We start from the raw sequence: 20,010 nt of genomic DNA, 5'->3' as shown, positions 1-20,010 counted from the left end.
GTTCTAGTTCTGTTCTAGTTCTGTTCTAGTTCTGTTCTAGTTCTGTTCTAGTTCTGTTCTAGTTCTGTTCTAGTTCTGTTTAGTTCTGTTCTAGTTCTGTTCTAGTTCCGCTCTAGTTCTAGTTCTATTCTAGTTCTATTCTAGTTCTGTTTTAGTTCTTACATATTTGACTTAATTTCGAAAAAAACAAGCAAAATTATTACATATATCTTTCTTTCAATTTGGCTGCTTTTATTATGCAAAATGGAAGACAGAAGTGGGGGGGATAGACAGAATTCAGCTGATATTTGTATTTACAGGGCCCAGTCAAGTGTATAGTAATTACCAAAGCAGATTATATTTACAGACATTAATACTTTTTTGCTTTTCCCTTTTTTTCTTTAAATCCGTTGTACAGACGAATATATTGGATGTTATAAGAATTGATAAGAAAAATTTTTATAATAAAGGCAAAAATAATAAAAGAGAAAAAAATATATTTTTAATTACTTATCGTTATGTGTAGGAAAAATGTAATTTTAAGAAATAAAATATTTTATAAGTTTAACGTATTTGTTATGCGTCCCACAACACATTTGTCAAATACGTTCCACATACTGTAAAATTCGTTTTCAAATTAATTTAATTGATTTTTTAATAAAACAAACGCCAACTAAAATGTTTTTGTAAAAAAAGTAAAAATATATTAAAATATATTCCGAAAATAAATTTGTAAAATAAAAATTAATTAAAATAATTGTATACTCATCAAAAATTGTGGTTAAACAAAAAATTTTCAAATGACAAAATCGACACTTTGAGAAGACATGAATCGGGGTACCGGCAAAGTGGAAGTAGTCCAGGACTAGTTCTTTCCAAAAATATATAGTTTATATGCAATTCCAGCTCTGGATAATTTTTACGGATTTTGAAAAAACACAAAATTTTGCAAAAAATCAGAAATTTTCAAGTGTCTCCAACGGGTATTTGGAGAAGACATGAATCAGGGTACCGTAAGAGTGGAAGTAGCCTAGGACTAGTTCTTTCCAAAAACATATAGCTTATATACAATTCCAGCTCTGGATAATTTTAAAGATTTTTTAAAAAAACATAAAATTTTTGCAAAAAAAAAAACAGAAATTTTCTAATGGCTCCAACGCGTATTTAGAGAAGACATGAATCAGGGTAGCGGAAGAGTGGAAGTAGCCCAAGACTAGTTCTTTCCAAAAATAACTAGTTTATATGCAATTCTAGCTCTGGATAATTTTTACGATTTTTGCAAAAAACATAAAATTTTGCCAAAAATTCAGAAATTTCAAGTGGCTCCAACGGGTATTTAGAAAAGACATGAATCGGGGTAGCGGAAGAGTGGAAGTAGCCCAGGACTAGTTCTTTCCAAAAATATATAGTTTATATGCAATTCCAGGTTTTGGTGTTTTTTCCGATTTTTTGAAAAAAACGTCAAATATCCAATAACTTTAAAGTGGAAAGCACTTAGAACTGATAGTGTTTATATATGTATACCAGCAAAAACTTTTCAGCACTTTTCAGTGAAAGTAAACCTAAGAGTAGAAGATAGCTTAACTCACTTGTAATACCCTGCCTATGTCTGTTTTAAAGAACTTGTTCTCTAAAATTTAACCTTGTAGAAAAGAAATCTATTTTCTTTAACACAAAAGGACGACTAAACATTTGCTTTTTAAACCACCCTCATTTGTTATGCCTAGAGCTAAGTAGTAATAAAACTTTTTGTCCTCATCCTTTTCTATAATAAATTTCTTATGTTGACTTCTTTTTAAAAGAAGAAATATATGAGATTTTAAGTTTTTAACTAAGCAGGATGTAAAAAACATTTAAAAACTTATTAAATTGATGTAATTTATAACATTTTATTTCTTACTTTAATTTTGATATAGATAAAGGACGAAAAAGGAGGGGCAGGATTCTAGTTCGTATGGACAATTTGTTATACAAAGAAATTTTTTAATATTTTGTATAATTTACGGTTATAAGATAGTAAAATCTTGTTTTTAGCCTTTTAAAGTAAAACACAAACATCTGGCAGCATTGTAATATAACACAGAGTTGCTTTGTATGTTTGAAGTCATATAGTGAAGTAAGCTGCAAATGAAAATAAACTCGTTACAAAGTAGAGCTTAAGGAGGGAATAATTTAACTAAAACTTGTATAAAAAATTAAATCACATTTGCTTTTAAATTTTTTGATGATTTGTAAAATCTTTTATTTTCTTTCATTTTTTTGCCATTCATTTGATTAGTTCACGAAATAAATCATGTATTTACTCATGAAAGCAAAAAAAAAGAAATCAAAGCAAAAAAAAAGAATGAAAATGGAAACATAAAAATAACAACAATAAAAAAACGAAAAAAATATATTATATGTCTGGCTGGTAATGTGATTATAAACGTTATCGATATGCAGCTACCATATAACAGAATATACAGAGACAATCCCTTTTTTTCTTCTTTTTGGCCCGAAAAAAAAAGCGATAAAAAGTATAGAATATATTTGGGGTGGGGAAGTGGTAAATAGAAGAGAGATGAGTTGTAATGTATACAAATAAATAAACCAGGACTTACGCACCCTTAAAAATAGTGACAACAATGTCTAAATGTTGTTGGACAAAAGGAATGAAATGACTTTACACACAGAGGGTCTAGTTTTTGAAGGTTTTAGTCAGTAGTCTAGTCTAGCCTCTTGTTATTTGCTTCGGCCACTTACACGTCACTTAATCGAATTAACATCAAAAACATGGCGTCAAATATAAGGAAGAGAGGGTTGGGGGGTCGTTGGCGTTAGAAGAGCAAGAGTTTGTGTGTGTGTGTGTTTTTATCAGGAGTTAGATATCCGTTTATGGTCAGTATGCTTTCTATACGAGGATTTTCTATTCATTTAACAAATAAGCAAATATCCCCAGAAATTTTTGATAATTTTGGGGAAATAACATTTGAGGTTATGTTTAATGACAGTTAGTTTTAACATTATAAGTCAAATGTGGCGTGTTAACAAAGTATTTCTTATCTAACAATAGTTTTTTTTTTTTTGGAAAATTTTAGTTTCTTAAAAATATTAATTGATTTTCATTCGTTTTTCTTATTTCATTTTTAGATATGAACAAGGGTTCACCTATTGATTATAAAAGTGGTTCGGCTTGTTCGACACCCACCAAGGATACGTTAAAAGGTTACGAACGTTCGGCTAATAATTGTTTGGGTCCAGTGCTTCCGCCCCGCAGTGTTATGAGCGGCATACCTCCCCATCATTATTCGGCACCCATGAATTTTCGCAAAGATTTAGCTGCACGCTGTTCGGCTAAATGTGTGGCCATTGTAGCGGTATCGGTATTTGTGGCCATGTGTGTTTTGTTAATATTTTTAACAGGTAATTTTTATTTTATTAAATCCTCCTATAAAGATTTTTTATTTAAAATTTGTTGTTCTTTTTTCTCTCTATTCTTTTAAGGATTTGGTGTTCTTCATTGGTCTCCCTCTGCCCCCTGTACAGTTCTAGTCGGCAATGAGGCCTCTGAGGTAACCGCCGCCAAAAGTACTAATACCGATCTCTCAAAATTGCACAATTCCTCGTTACGCTCAAAAACCGGACAATCCACCGTGGTAACAACGGCCACCTCTTCGCTGTCTTCTTCACAGGCGGCAGCTTCTTCATCAGCATTTCAGTCGACCTCGGCTTCTTCAGTGGCTGTGGGTGGTGGTTCAGCGGTGGCTACTTCATTGTCATCGTCCTCCTCTTCGATATCGTTGTCTTCATCGACTTCGCTGTCATCACCATTGGCAAATGCCAATAATGGAGGTAATTATTCACAAGTTTTAATTGATTTTTTTTCTAAATGAGTTTTATACACAAAAGCCAAAAGAGATGTAGAGTGAAGAGTACAATAGCAAACTACTACCACGACGACTGAGAGAAATTTTTTTTATTTTTTTTTAAAGAAAACAACAAAAATCAAACTGCAGCTAACTTTTGTTAGTTTAGTTTCAGCACAGATGTAATACCTATGTCATTTCTAGTTTAATACATCTGGCAGCTCTTAAGTTTTAAACAGAGTTGCATTTTGTGGCTTTAAAAGAATGAGTGAAGTTAGCTGCAGTAGCGAATAATCTAATTACTTATTACTTTCAAATGATTTCATTTCTATATCTTTTAATTTATCTTTAATGTTTAATTGTTTTTCTTTAAGATTTTTTAAAGTAATTAAATCACTTTTAATATATTCTAATATTCTTCTTAAATGTTAACTTTCATTTTGTGTAAAATAATCAAATTATAAACACATTTTTTACGCATAATTAAAGCGTGAAACCTGAAACTTTTTAATGCCCTCATTCTACAACTTATATACACACCAAACACCGCCCCCCTCCTCATCCCATGTCCCTTAAGTAAAAATAAAACTACCCTGCTTTACATAGTTATAGTTAAGGGATTTCTTAAAGTATTTAAAGATCTGCAAATATTTTTATAAATTAAGAAAAATTTTTAGAAAACTTAAAATTAATTTTACTTATATTGTAAAAATCAAAACAAAAACTAGTTCATTCGAGAATTTCATTTCACAAATGGAATGTTCAGGATCGACCGAAAATTGGTAAACGCTTTAAACGCAGTTTGTTGGAGGAACAAAATTTTAATCTTAAAATTAATGATGAAAAGATAATGACAACAACAGATAATGAAGTAAATTTACAACAGCAAACTACCAACTCTATTAGTGACAATGATGTTAAACAAGATAAAGAAGTTTTAAAGGTAAATCCATGGCATAAAGAAGAAGAGGGTTCTTTGGTAAAAAGTAATTATGATGAGTTTGAAAACTTAGCAACTACAACAGCTGAAAGTTTTGCCTCCACCACCAAAGGATTTTTTGAATATGAAGACACTTCTACTTTAAAGGTAGATAAATTTACAACAACAATAACATCTTTAGAACATAACGAAGATGTTAATGATGATGATAAAGATGAAAAGGATGATAAAACTTTAAAAATCAATAACATATTAAAACGTAATCAAAGCAATAAACATAATGTTAATAAAGAACAAGAGATGCCAAAGCCAAATAAGGAAAATGTTGCCACTCCAGCTGTTTTTACTTTAGAGAAAGTGGAAAAAGAGTTAGATGATTTGGAAACCACTACAAAAATGTATACAATATTTGAAAATTATAATTATGATGAAGAAGAAGATTTTCTATTAGCTTTAGAAAAAAACCATAAAAATTCATTAAAAACTTTAACTAATGACAACGAAATGATATCCAACGATACTATACTCCCAGCTTTGGTGATAGAGTATGAAAATGACAAGCAAAATGTCAACAAACAAGAGCTAAATAATAAATCTCTATATAATGACAATAAACATCATAATAATGATAATAATAAAAATAAAAATGATTATGAGAAAAAAGACCAGAATACTTTACAAATCAATGATTTTAAGTTAAAAGAAAATTATGATGAAATAACTGTTAAAGGATCTAATTTAAAAGACATTTATGATGACAGTCATTTATTTCTTAAATATCAAGAAAAAAATCCTTATAACCAAGAAATGGAGAAAAATCCAGATGAAGAAGAATCTTGGGAAAATTTAATGTTAAATGATGGTTTAATGCTACAGCAACAACAACTACAATTTGAGGAAATAAATTATAATCATAATTTAGATGATATAGATATAGTTAAACTAGAACAAACTCATTCCAATGAGGAAGAACTATATAAGACCATTAATAATACAAATAAGTCCAAAGAAAAACAAAAAGTTAAGAAAAAATTTCAATTAAATACTGCACAATATGATAAACAACAAAATGAAGTAATACGCAATGAAGAAGCAGAATTAATACTTAATAATCCTTTATATGAAAAACCTATAACCTCAGCACCTCCCTCAACTAATAGTCAACAACAGCAACAAAATCAAATTCCAGAACATAAAATGCATATAAAAAATGATAATCAACAAGATAAGCATATAATAGTTAATCTTACTATAGCTTCTAATGATGGTTCTGGAAATGTTTATACTTTACATGTTGATATACCGGCCTTTGATCAAAAGGGTCAAGTACAAAATATGCAACAGATATTGATTCATGAGAAATTAAATAAAAAACAAGAAGAATTGCAAGATGTTAAGGAAAAAGAAAATGAAAAACCTCCCCCACCAATAACAACAACTGCACAATCTCTGCCAGAATCTTTTAAATTTAGTCCTTATTGTATACCAGAACCACCGCCTCCCATACCAGAATGTCCCTGTGCTTGTGGTTTATATGGGGAAATCACAACAAGTTCCACAACTTTAGACAATGAATCTGACGACCTAGAACTAGACTCTACTAAAGACGACTGGTTCTCTTCTTCTACTACTACTACCACCTCTACTGAAACTTCATCAACTATAACTAATATTTACACTAATGAGAATGCTAGTGATGACACATTTATCGATAATAACAATAATAGTGATGTTGCTACTACCACTGCCAGCTCTAATATGCTAGATTTTGTTAATGATAATGATTTTGTCACTAATAATACTATTGTGAATGTTTTAAATGAAACTAATGATAATGGTGAAAAGTTTGCATGTCCCGATGTTATGCCTATTCTAATACTTGAAGGTGATTTGTCTTATCTTTCTTAAATATTCTATTTAAAATAATCAAACTAATGAAAACTAACTTTTAATTTAAAAAAAGTAATAAACAATAAATTAACAAAGAAATTTCAAATTCATTATAAAAATTTCAATAATAATAATAATATAAATTACATTTTTCATCGATTTCTAAATATATTTTAATTGCTTTTATTAATAAAAATCATTTGAAACCTTAACATAATGATATAATTTTTAAGTTCTCATTATATATTTTTCATATATGTTAAGATTTATTCATCATTATTGCTTTCAAATTATTAGTATTGGCTTTAAAAAAAACATCAAAATTTTTCATCAAACTTTTTAAAATTCAACATTTAAATCATTAAATAATCTTTACATAACAAACATTTTAAAATTTCAACAACAAAATGATAACAATAGCTAAAAAATTAATTTTAATAAAAAAGTCTCAAATCAAAATTTTCAAATTTCCAAATTATTAGGAAATATTCTTTAAATTCAGTTTTAATCAGTTTTAGTTCTGTTGTAGGACAGTTCTAGTACATTTCTTGTTCGGTTTTAGTTCAGTTTAAGTTCAATTCTAGTTCAGTTTAAGTTCAATTCTAGTTCAGTTCTAGTTCAGTTTTAGTTCAGTTTTAGTTCAGTTTTAGTTCAGTTCTAGTTCAGTTCTAGTTCAGTTCTAGTTCAGTTCTAGTTCAGTTCTAGTTCAGTTCTAGTTCAGTTCTAGTTCAGTTCTAGTTCAGTTCTAGTTCAGTTCAGTTCAGTTCAGTTCTAGTTCAGTTCTAGTTCAGTTCTAGTTCAGTTCTAGTTCAGTTCTAGTTCAGTTTGGTTCTAATTCAGTTCTAGTGCAGAACTAGTTTAGTTCAGTTCTAATTCAATTCTAGTTCTAGTTCACTTCTAGTTTACTTCTATTTCTCTTCTAGTTCACTTCTAGTTTAGTTCTATTTCAACAATTTGGAATAAAAAGAAATAAAAAATCGTTTTATTGACATCTCTAATTTTATGTAAATAATAAAAAAAAACATAACAATAACAAGCTCTATCAATAATTAAACGTCAAGTTAACAACTTCATATTAACAAAAATCAATACTATATTCAACTTATCTCAAATTTCAAAAAAAATTAAAACTCAAACTCTCTGTACAAAAAAAACTCTCATTTAATATTTAAAAATATTTTTTAACTCTAGCTATAATTTTCCAAAAAAATTAAAACAGCCAAACTAACCCTTTATATCAAATTTTTTGTGTTTTTTCTTTGTGCTTCATTTTGGGAAAATCTGCAATTTTAAACCCCATTAAAAATAAACAAAACAAAAAACAGGTGCCCGTACATTCCCTGCCCGTAGTTTTCCACCAGATGGTACAACTTTTGGTCAAATTACTTTAGGACAAAAGTTAACCAAAGAAATACAACCCTACAGTTATTGGAATATGCAATTCTATCAATCGGAACCGGCCTATGTGAAATTCGATTATACCATACCGAGAGGAGCTTCAATAGGTGTTTATGGTCGACGCAATGCTTTACCCACACATACACAATATCATTTTAAAGAGGTTTTAAGTGGTTTTAGTGCCAGTACCAGATCTACAAGAGCGGCTCATGTAAGTATTTTTTTGGGATTTTTAACTTTTTAAAGGTTTTAAGGGTTTTACAGGGATTTATTAGATAGAAGCTGAATAATATACTAAACCCCCTTGCTTTATTAACCTAATAAATGTGTGTTTTTGTCTTTTTTTATGTATTTTCATGCTTTACTCCACACAACACCTAAACATTTTTATCATTTCATTTCGAAACACTATCCATAATCTTAAAACTCAACTCCATACTACACTTCATATACTGCTACTACCACTACTACCAATAAAACAAAACCGGACTGTAGCAATCGATAACACGTGAAGTTACCCGTTATATGGAACCGGGTCATTGGTTTGTTTCCCTCTACAATGATGATGGTGATGTTCAAGAAATCACTTTTTATGCCACTATTGCCGAAGATATGACACAAAATTGCCCGAATGGTTGTTCGGGTAATGGGCAATGTTTACTAGGACATTGTCAATGTAATCCCGGTTTTGGTGGTGATGATTGTAGTGAAAGTGTTTGTCCCGTTTTATGTTCTCAACATGGTGAATATATTAATGGTGAATGTATATGTAATCCAGGATGGAAGGGTAAAGAATGTTCGCTACGTCATGATGAATGTGAAGTGGCCGATTGTAATGGTCATGGTCATTGTGTTAGTGGAAAATGTCAATGTATGCGTGGTTATAAGGGAAAATTCTGTGAAGAAGGTAAATTTTGTGTTTGTGAAATGAGAGATCATTTTTCTTTTGTTTCTTTTAAAAGAAATTTGTTATGTAACAATTTCGATTATTGTTTGTTTATGTTATCGTTTGTAAATATCATCTCTAGAAAATTTTTAATAAAAACCCTCGTAATGGAAAAGTGTTTTCATTAGATCTTTTTCTAATGGAAAAGTGCCTTCTTTAGACTCTTTTCTAATAGGAAAATGTCTTAAAACTGTTTTTCTAATAGAAAGGTGTCCTTTCTTAAGTTATCTCTAGAATCTTTTTTAAAATAAAAATATATTTTCTAATAAGAAAATTTCAAAATATTTTTAGTTGATTGTCCACATCCCACCTGTTCCGGTCATGGTTTCTGTGCCGAAGGTACTTGTATCTGTAAAAAAGGATGGAAAGGACCCGATTGTGCTACAATGGATCAAGATGCCCTACAATGTTTACCCGATTGTTCTGGACATGGTACATTCGATTTAGATTCACAAACCTGTAGCTGTGAATCAAAATGGAGTGGCGATGATTGTTCCAAGGAACTTTGTGATCTAGATTGTGGTCAACATGGTCGTTGTGTGGGTGATGCCTGTACCTGTGACGAAGGCTGGGGTGGTGAATATTGTAATACAAAACTATGCGATTCACGTTGCAACGAACATGGTCAGTGTAAAAATGGTACTTGTTTGTGTGTTACCGGTTGGAATGGTAAACACTGTACCATAGAAGGTTGTCCCAATTCTTGTTCTGGTCATGGTCAATGTCGTGTTAGCGGTGAAGGTCAATGGGAATGTCGCTGCTATGAAGGTTGGGATGGTGCCGATTGTGGTATCGCTTTGGAATTGAATTGTGGTGATAGTAAAGATAATGATAAGGGTAAGAGGATTAAAGCAAAATATATATTTTTGATATTAAATAAAACAAAAAAAAAACAATTTCTTTAAACAGATGGCTTAGTGGACTGTGAAGATCCCGAGTGTTGTGCCAGTCATGTTTGTAAAACTTCTCAATTATGTGTCTCGGCACCCAAACCCATAGATGTTTTATTGCGCAAACAACCTCCGGCTATTACTGCTTCATTCTTTGAACGCATGAAATTCTTAATAGATGAAAGTAGTTTACAAAATTATGCCAAATTAGAAACGTTTAATGAGAGGTAAGTTAAAATTGGTAGCTGGCTTTTGTCAAATTATGTTTAATTTATTTTAATTTTGGATTTACCAAAAAAATTAATTGGGTTAAGATGAAACAAAATTGTGATTTTTATATTAAAAAAATTGAGTTAAAATATTGAAACTTTTAAAAGATACACCTAAACACCCTCTTATTTAATAGAAAAGTATCTTCTGTAGAATTTAAACTAATATAAAGGTAGATTCCAAACTAATTACTAGACAAGTTCGCTTTAATTTAAATCGAATTGAAAACGATCTTCTAGTTTAGTTCTCGTTCAGTTCTAGTTCAGTTCTAGTTCAGTTCTAGTTCAGTTCTAGTTCAGTTCTAGTTCAGTTCTAGTTCAGTTCTAGTTCAGTTCTAGTTCAGTTCTAGTTCAGTTCTAGTTCAGTTCTAGTTCAGTTCTAGTTCAGTTCTAGTTCAGTTCTAGTTCAGTTCTAGTTCAGTTCTAGTTCAGTTCTAGTTCAGTTCTAGTTCAGTTTTAGTTCAGTTCTAGTTCAATTTTAGTTCAGTTCTAGTTCAGTTTTAGTTCAGTTCTAGTTTTATAAATTTTATAAATTATTAGTTCAGTTCTATTTAATTTCTCTTTAAGTTCTAGTTCAGTTCAAGTTCAGTTCTAGTTCAGTTCTAGTTCAGTTCTAGTTCAGTTCTAGTTCAGTTCTAGTTCAGTTCTAGTTCAGTTCTAGTTCAGTTCTAGTTCAGTTCTAGTTCAGTTCTAGTTCAGTTCTAGTTCAGTTCTAGTTCAGTTCTAGTTCAGTTCTAGTTCAGTTCTAGTTCAGTTCTAGTTCAGTTCTAGTTCAGTTCTAGTTCAGTTCTAGTTCAGTTCTAGTTCAGTTCTAGTTCAGTTCTAGTTCAGTTCTAATTTAGTTCTAGTTCAGTTCTAGTTCAGTTCTAGTTCAGTTCTAGTTGAGTTCTAGTTCAGCTGTAGTTTAGTTCTAGTTCAGTTCTAGTCCAGTTATAGTTCAGTTCTAATTCAGTTCTAAATTAGTTCTAGTTCACTTCTAGTTCGATTCTAGTTCCGTTCAATTTCAGTTCATTTTCTTTATAAAAAAAGTTTCAATATTAATTCTCTAATTTTAAAAAGAAAATCTTTTTGATGAAAGCTTCATGCTGTTTGCTTTCTAATAATATATTTAAAAAAACTAACTAACTAGTTTGCAATATTAATTTAAGTTTAATGTTTTATTTTTAGTTTTAATTATTTGTTTTAAGTTTTGTGACCCTGTCTATATATAAATCCCAAAAATCCTATCCAAAAATAAAAAAAAGACAAAATTCCCACCTATTAATTGTAAATAATGTAAAAAAAAAACTAAGAAAATGTCCTTTGTTTAAAAACAATATATAAAATATGTAACAAAATATTAGGCCTTTTTGTTTAAAATTTAGGGTTCATATCATGGGTTTTTTTATAATTTAAATTTATTTTTTTTGTTAAATTTTATTTTTATTAAAAAAAAAATACAAAAAAAGAAAACAATTGCTAATGGTAACAAATTTTTTCTTTGCTCTTTTTTTCTCTCTTTCTAAACAAAAAATAAATAAAACGCGCGTGTGCTCTCTTTAACCAACTACGCACTACTACTTATATAATCATCTCAACTTTTTTTAACGATAAAAAAAAATTAACTTCTCTTAAAAAATAACACTTTTATCGCTAACTAATTAAAAATATCGCATTTTTGTTAAAAAAAACTAACCTCTCTAAAAATCGATAAACAAAAACTAACAGCATTTTTTGGAATTATTTCAATGCAAGGTAAGGATATGGACTACTAAAAGGAATCTAAAAAAAACTAATATTAAACGCTGGTTGTTTGGTCATTTATTATTTTTTTAATTTTTTTTAACAATTTCATTTTAAAATTTCTTTACTTTTCATCTTTCTATTAATTATAAACATACATTTTTTTATTAATTTTATAAACGTACTTAACTTTTTTTTGTTAAATTAATTAAATTTTTAATTGAATTAAAGGCCCGCTGTTGTTAAAATAGGAAAAGTTTTAAAAATCTTAAAAAAAAGTAAAAAAAATTTTGAAAATATTTGTATTATTATTAATTTTTAATTAATTTAAATTTTAGTTTTTTGTTATATTAATTAAATATTTAATCAATTTAAAGGCCCTTTGATGTAAATAATAGGAAATTGTTAAAAGATCTTAGATTATCTGTTGTTAAACCTTAAATGTTTTTGTTTAAACAAAAATTGTATGTGTTTTTGTATGTGTGTGTGTTTTCGTGAATATTTTATTTTTAGTTTTTAATTAAAAAAAAATTTTATTTAAATTTAAGTTTTATTGTTTTAATTAAGTTTAATTATTTTTCGTAAAAGCTTTTTTAGTAATTTTAGCCAACCAATCTTTAAAAGTTTAAATAATTGTCCATTCTTTTTAATCTTAAACTAATCTATAACTATTTCTTTTTATCTAGCCGTTCTGCTGTTATACGAGGCCGTGTGGTTACTTCCCTAGGTATGGGTTTAGTGGGCGTACGTGTCTCTACTACTACTTTATTGGAGGGCTTTACCTTAACCCGTGATGATGGCTGGTTTGATTTAATGGTTAATGGTGGTGGTGCTGTGACTTTACAATTTGGTCGTTCTCCCTTCCGGCCTCAATCGCGTATTGTTCAAGTTCCCTGGAATGAGGTTATTATCATAGACACTGTCATTATGTCCATGTCGGAGGAGAAAAGTGTGGCCTCTACTACTCATACCTGTTTTTCTCATGATTATGATCTTATGAAACCGGTGGTGTTGGCCTCTTGGAAACATGGTTTCCAGGGTGCCTGTCCCGATCGCAGTGCCATTTTAGCAGAATCTCAAGTTATTCAAGAAAGTCTACAAATCCCCGGCACCGGTTTGAATTTAGTTTATCATTCCTCTCGTGCTGCTGGTTATCTTTCTACCATTAAGTTGCAGTTAACTCCGGAATCGATACCCACCACCTTACATTTGATACATTTACGTATTACCATTGAAGGTATATTGTTTGAGCGTATTTTTGAGGCTGATCCTGGCATTAAGTTTACCTATGCCTGGAATAGATTGAATATATATCGCCAACGTGTGTATGGTGTTACCACAGCCGTGGTAAAAGTGGGTTATCAATATACCGACTGCAAAGATATAATTTGGGATATTCAAACCACCAAGTTGTCGGGTCATGATATGTCTATATCCGAGGTAGGAGGCTGGAATTTGGATATACATCATCGCTATAACTTCCATGAGGGTATATTGCAAAAGGGTGATGGTTCTAATATATACTTGAAGAATAAACCTAGAGTTATTCTAACCACCATGGGTGATGGTCATCAGAGGCCTTTGGAGTGTATGGATTGTGAAGGCATGTCTTTGAAACAAAGACTATTAGCTCCTGTAGCATTAGCTGCCTCCCCCGATGGCAGTTTATATGTGGGTGATTTCAATTATATACGTCGCATTATGACAGATGGTACTGTACGCACAGTGGTCAAACTTAATGCCACACGCGTTAGCTATCGTTATCATATGGCTTTGAGTCCTTTGGATGGCACTTTATACATCTCAGATCCCGAATCACATCAAATTATACGTGTGCGTGACACTAATGATTTCTCTCAACCTGAAAAGAATTGGGAACCTATTGTTGGTTCCGGAGAACGTTGTTTACCTGGCGATGAAGCTCATTGTGGTGATGGTGCCTTGGCTAAAGATGCCAAATTGGCTTATCCTAAGGGAATTGCTATATCTAGTGATAATATCTTGTATTTTGCGGATGGCACCAACATACGTATGGTAGATAGAGATGGTATAGTTAGCACCTTAATAGGCAATCATATGCATAAGTCACACTGGAAACCTATACCCTGTGAGGGTACCTTAAAGCTGGAAGAAATGCATTTACGTTGGCCCACTGAATTGGCCGTCAGTCCTTTGGATAATACTCTACATATCATAGATGATCATATGATTTTGCGTATGACTCCTGATGGTCGAGTTCGAGTGATTTCGGGACGTCCTTTGCACTGCGCTACATCCTCTTCGGTATACGACTCAGATCTAGCTACCCATGCTACCCTGGTAATGCCTCAATCTATAGCTTTTGGTCCTCTGGGTGAGCTGTATGTGGCAGAAAGTGATTCTCAACGTATTAATCGTGTCCGTGTTATAGGCACCAATGGCCGTATTTCCGCCTTTGCTGGAGCCGAATCGAAATGCAATTGTTTAGAACGTGGATGTGATTGTTTTGAGGCTGATCATTATCTAGCCACCAGTGCCAAGTTTAATACCATTGCTGCTTTAGCTGTTACACCTGATGGTCATGTCCATATAGCCGATCAAGCCAATTATCGCATACGTTCGGTTATGTCCAGCATACCCGAGGCCAGCATGTCCCGTGAATATGAAATATATGCTCCTGATATGCAAGAAATCTATATATTCAATCGTTTTGGTCAACATGTCATGACCAAGAACATCTTAACCGGTGAGACTACTTATGTCTTTACCTATAATGTCAACACCTCTAATGGAAAATTGAGTACAGTGACCGATGCTGCTGGTAATAAGGTATTCCTGTTGCGTGATTACACCTCCCAAGTTAACTCCATAGAAAACACTAAAGGTCAGAAATGCCGTTTGAGAATGACTCGTATGAAAATGTTGCATGAGTTGAATACCCCCGATAACTACAATGTCACTTTTGAGTATCACGGACCCACCGGTTTGCTGAAAACTAAATTAGATTCTACCGGTCGTTCCTATGTTTACAACTATGATGAATTTGGTCGTTTAACTTCGGCAGTTACTCCTACTGGTCGTGTTATTGATTTGGCTTTCGATTTAAGTATTAAGGGAGCTCAAGTCAAAGTTTCGGAAAATGCCCAAAAAGAAATCTCCATGTTAATACAAGGCTCTTCAGTGGTAGTGCGCAATGGTGAGGCTGAATCCAAGACCATGGTAGAAATGGATGGTTCTACTACCAGTTTAACTCCTTGGGGTCATTTGCTGCAAATGGAGGTGGTTCCCTATCCAATATTGGCTGAAATTTCTCCTATAATAGGAGAATCCTATCCAGTGCCCGCTAAGCAACGTACTGAAATCTCTGGTGATTTGGCTAATCGTTTCGAATGGCGTTATTTCGTTAGAAGACTGCAACAAGGCAAACAGAATAAGGGTCCCAGATCTGTGACACAAGTGGGACGTAAATTACGTGTCAATGGTGATAATGTTTTGACTTTAGAATATGATCGTGATACACAATCTATAGTGGTAATGGTAGATGATAAACAAGAATTGCTGAATGTAACCTATGATCGTACCTCACGCCCTGTAAGCTTCCGTCCTCAGTCTGGGGATTATGCCGATGTTGATTTGGAATATGATCGTTTTGGTCGTTTGGTTACCTGGAAATGGGGTAATCTACAAGAAGCCTATACATTTGATCGTAATGGCCGTTTGAATGAGATTAAATATGGTGATGGCTCCTCTATGGTTTATGCTTTTAAGGACAATTATGGTTCTTTGCCTTTGAAGGTGACAACACCCAGAAGATCTGATTATCTATTGCAATATGATGATGCAGGCGCCTTACAAAGTCTAACAACCCCCAGAGGTCATATTCATTCATTTTCGCTGCAGACGTCATTGGGTTTCTTTAAATACCAATATTTCTCACCCATTAATCGTCATCCCTTTGAAATACTCTACAATGATGAAGGTCAAATCTTGGCTAAAATACATCCTCATCAATCGGGCAAGGTTGCTTTCGTGCACGACAACTCAGGACGTTTGGAAACTATATTAGCTGGTTTGTCTAGCACTCATTACACTTATCAAGAAACCACCAGTTTGGTAAAATCCGTAGAAGTTCAAGAACCTGGTTTTGAATTACGCCGCGAATTTAAATATCATGCTGGTATCTTAAAAGATGAAAAATTACGTTTTGGCTCCAAGAACTCTTTAGCCTCCGCTCACTACAAATATGCTTATGATGGTAATGCCCGTTTAACGGGAGTTGAAATGTCTATAGATGATAAAGAAATGCCCACTACACGCTACAAGTTTAGTCAAAATCTAGGCCAACTAGAGGTGGTACAAGATTTGAAAATTACACGCAATGCTTTCAATCGTACCGTCATACAAGATTCCTCTAAACAATTCTTTACCATTATCGATTATGATCAACATGGTCGCGTTAAGAGTGTTTTAATGAATATCAAAAGTTTTGATGTTTTCCGTTTGGAATTGGATTATGATCTACGCAATCGTATTAAGTCACAGAAAACAACATTTGGTCGTTCAACGGCTTTTGATAAAATCAACTATAATGCTGATGGTCATGTGATTGAGGTTTTGGGTACTAATAACTGGAAGTACCTTTATGATGAAAATGGCAATACTGTAGGTGTAGTGGATCAAGGTGAAAAGATCAATTTGGGTTATGATATAGGTGATCGTGTGAGTCAAGTGGGTGATATAGAATTTAATAACTATGATGCTAGAGGTTTTGTGGTCAGAAGAGGAGAACAGAAATATCGTTATAACAATCGTGGCCAGTTGATTCATGCCTTTGAACGTGAACGTTTCCAGACTTGGTATTACTATGATGATCGCAGCCGTTTAGTGGCCTGGCATGATAGCAAGGGTAATGTTACTCAATATTATTATGGTAATCCCCGATCACCTTTGCTGCTAACACATATGCATTATCCCAAAACGGGCAAAACATTGAGATTCCACTATGATGATCGTGATATGTTAATGGCGGTAGAAACAGCTGAACAGAGATATTATGTTGCTACCGATCAAAATGGTTCTCCCTTAGCCTATTTCGATATGAATGGTGCTATTCTGAAAGAAATGAAACGTACACCTTTTGGCCGTATTATTAAGGATACCAATCCTGATTTCTTTATACCCATAGACTTCCATGGTGGTTTGCTGGATCCTCATACCAAATTGGTGTATACCGAAGGACGTTTATATGATCCTACAGTAGGTCAATGGATGACTCCTTTATGGGAGACTTTGGCTACCGAAATGTCTCATCCTACCGATGTTTTTATCTATCGTTATCACAATAATGATCCTGTTAATCCTAGTAAACAGCAAAATTACATGATTGAATTGGAGTCTTGGCTGCAATTGTTTGGTTATGATTTGAGCAACATGCAAAGTTCCAAATACACTAAAGCTTTGCAGTATAATCCTCAGGCCTCTATTAAATCACAAACTTTGGCTCCTGATTTTGGTGTTATATCAGGTTTGGAATGTATAGTGGAGAAAACTAATGAAAAGTTTAGTGATTTTGATTTTGTGCCCAAACCTTTGCTAAAAATGGAACCCAAAATGCGTAATCTTTTGCCAAGAGTTTCCTACCGAAGAGCGGTATTTGGTGAGGGAGTTTTGCTATCACGCATAGGTGGTAGAGCCTTGGTTAGTGTGGTAGATGGTTCCAATAGTGTAGTACAGGATGTGGTATCCTCAGTCTTCAATAATTCCTATTTCTTGGATCTACACTTTAGCATACATGATCAGGATGTATTCTATTTTGTCAAAGATAATGTTTTAAAATTGAGAGATGACAATGAAGAACTAAGAAGATTGGGCGGCATGTTTAACATATCAACTCATGAGATTACCGATCATGGTGGTTCAGCAGCCAAAGAATTAAGATTACATGGACCCGATGCTGTGGTTATCATTAAGTATGGTGTAGATCCTGAACAAGAAAGACATCGTATTTTAAAACATGCTCATAAAAGAGCAGTAGAAAGAGCCTGGGAATTGGAAAAACAATTAGTAGCAGCCGGTTTCCAGGGTAGAGGAGACTGGACCGAAGAAGAAAAAGAAGAATTAGTATCACATGGTGATGTCGATGGTTGGATTGGTGTAGATATTCATAGTATATATAAATATCCACAATTAGCCGATGATCCAGGTAATGTGGCCTTTCAAAGAGATGCTAAACGTAAGAGAAGAAAGATTGGACAAAATCATCGTACGGTTAAAAGCCGTAGACAACAGAGATTAAAAGATATGTCAGCGTGAAATCAAGCTATTTATGAATCAATACAAAATGACAACGATTTACTACGACAACAACAACAACATCAACAACAAACACAACAATATAAACTTTACGAAATCTGGCCAGCAGACAAAGACGAAAATACAAACGAAGAGGAAGATGTTAAAGAAGAATACGATTCCGATTACGAATACGAAAGTAATAACCCTAGAAAAGACTTGGTAAGCAACTCAACCGAAGATGACTTGTATTATTAAATAAGCTTAAAAACATACACTGAGAAAAAAAAACATTAAATAAAATTGAATAATTAACTTTTTAAATAAGAAATTATAAAACAAAAACTTCATAAGCAAAAAGAAAAACCCCAAAAAAAAAACACTGTTAAATTTAATTTATAAAACATAAATTTTTCAAAAACAAAACAGTGTTAAAACTTAAATTCTTTAAAACAAAATTTTTTATAATTTTTAAAAAATTTTTTAAAAAATTTATTTTTTTTAATTAAAATTTTATGTAAAATTTTTTTTTAAAAAGATTTATAATTTACTTCTCAGAAAACAACACACAAAACACAAAAAAAATTAAAAACTATATTATTTAAATATAGCAGGTAATTGTAAAAAATAAAGAAAATTATTAAATAAATCCTTAAGATTTATATAGTTTTGTATAAAAGAAAAAGAAGCAAATCCAAAAACGAAAAAAAAAACAAAAATCTTCTACAAATAAAAACGAATCTCAAAATCTTAAAAATTAATGAAGATTATAAAGAAATTATAAATGTTTTTTATGTAAAACAAAAACAAAATCAATGTGTGAACTTATTAAGAAAAAAACCTTAAATAACAAAAAAAAAACAAAAATTAGCTAAAAGAAACAACAACAACTAATAATTGTAATAAAAACAATAATTATTATTATATAAAAAAAATTTAAACAAAAAATATCCATAGTTATATAACAAAATCTTAAAAATTTAATATTTTAAGTTCTAAAAAACTTTTTTCACAAGTATTAAGAGAAGAAAAAAAATAGATTTTTTTTGCCATATAACCTCAAAACCTTAATTTTTTTAATTACTTTATCATTTATCTTACAAATAAAATTAATTGTAATTATTAATTTTCTTTAAAAAAAGCTTTAAATATACTACAAAAAAATCCTCAAATATTTTTTAAAAAACATCACATTTTTTATTTATCTTTACTGCCAAACCGCTTTTTTATAATACTCATTAAAAACAATATCTGTTTTTTATTTTTAAACCAAACTTTTCGTGTTACCCCAAACCTTCCCTCTACTTTTCTTAATTTTGTTTTGTTTTTTTTTATAATTATATATCAAAATGAAAATCAAGCAAATTTTTACAAATTGTGATATACTTCTATAAATTTAAAATGTCCCTCTTATAGAAAACAAAAATAACAAACAAAAAAACAACAACAACAAGCATATGCATAAAAAAACAACCTGCTTATTTATTATTAAGTTTTATTTTTTTAAATTATTTAATATTTTCTTTATAAACTAACGTTTTTTAGTAAAAAAGAGACAAAAAGCAACATTTAAAAAGGCCTATGGCAACACTGTGTTACAGAAATAAACATTTTGGAGAGGGCTACACCGTTTTACACCAACAGATGACAATTTTGAAGAGAACATAATAAAAAAATTGTTCTGGGAAAAACTATTCTGGGTTAATTAAAGTTCAGTTCTAGTTTAGGTCTACTTCGGTTCAAGTTCAGTTCAAGTTCATTTCTAGTTCAGTTCTAGTTCTAGTTCAGTTCTAGTTCTAGTTCAGTTCTAGTTCAGTTCTAGTTCAGTTCTAGTTCAGTTCTAGTTCAGTTCTAGTTCAGT

At 31.5% G+C, this 20,010-nt stretch overlaps 1 protein-coding gene across 5 annotated transcripts; it reads left to right on the top strand.

Moving 5' to 3' along the window:
• The first annotated feature begins 3,083 nt into the window (after positions 1–3,083).
• LOC111686851 (teneurin-m) lies at positions 3,084–18,509 on the top strand. Of its 5 annotated transcripts, XM_046953094.1 has the most exons (9): positions 3,084–3,381; positions 3,463–3,810; positions 4,553–6,649; positions 7,980–8,263; positions 8,548–8,959; positions 9,290–9,835; positions 9,908–10,115; positions 11,865–11,891; positions 12,566–18,509. In XM_046953094.1, exons 1-9 carry the CDS (start codon positions 3,111–3,113, stop codon positions 18,168–18,170), a joined length of 9,798 nt encoding a protein of 3,265 aa, XP_046809050.1. In that variant the 5' UTR covers positions 3,084–3,110; the 3' UTR covers positions 18,171–18,509. The 5 variants fall into 5 exon arrangements, with proteins under 5 accessions (XP_046809050.1, XP_046809052.1, XP_046809051.1 ...); XM_046953096.1 differs by lacking the exon at positions 4,553–6,649; XM_046953095.1 differs by lacking the exon at positions 11,865–11,891.
• The last annotated feature ends 1,501 nt before the right edge of the window (positions 18,510–20,010 follow it).

Source organism: Lucilia cuprina, chromosome 5 (genome assembly GCF_022045245.1).
Source record: "Lucilia cuprina isolate Lc7/37 chromosome 5, ASM2204524v1, whole genome shotgun sequence".
Taxonomy (NCBI): Eukaryota; Metazoa; Arthropoda; class Insecta; order Diptera; family Calliphoridae; genus Lucilia; species Lucilia cuprina.
This window is presented reverse-complemented; position numbering and strand designations above follow the sequence as displayed.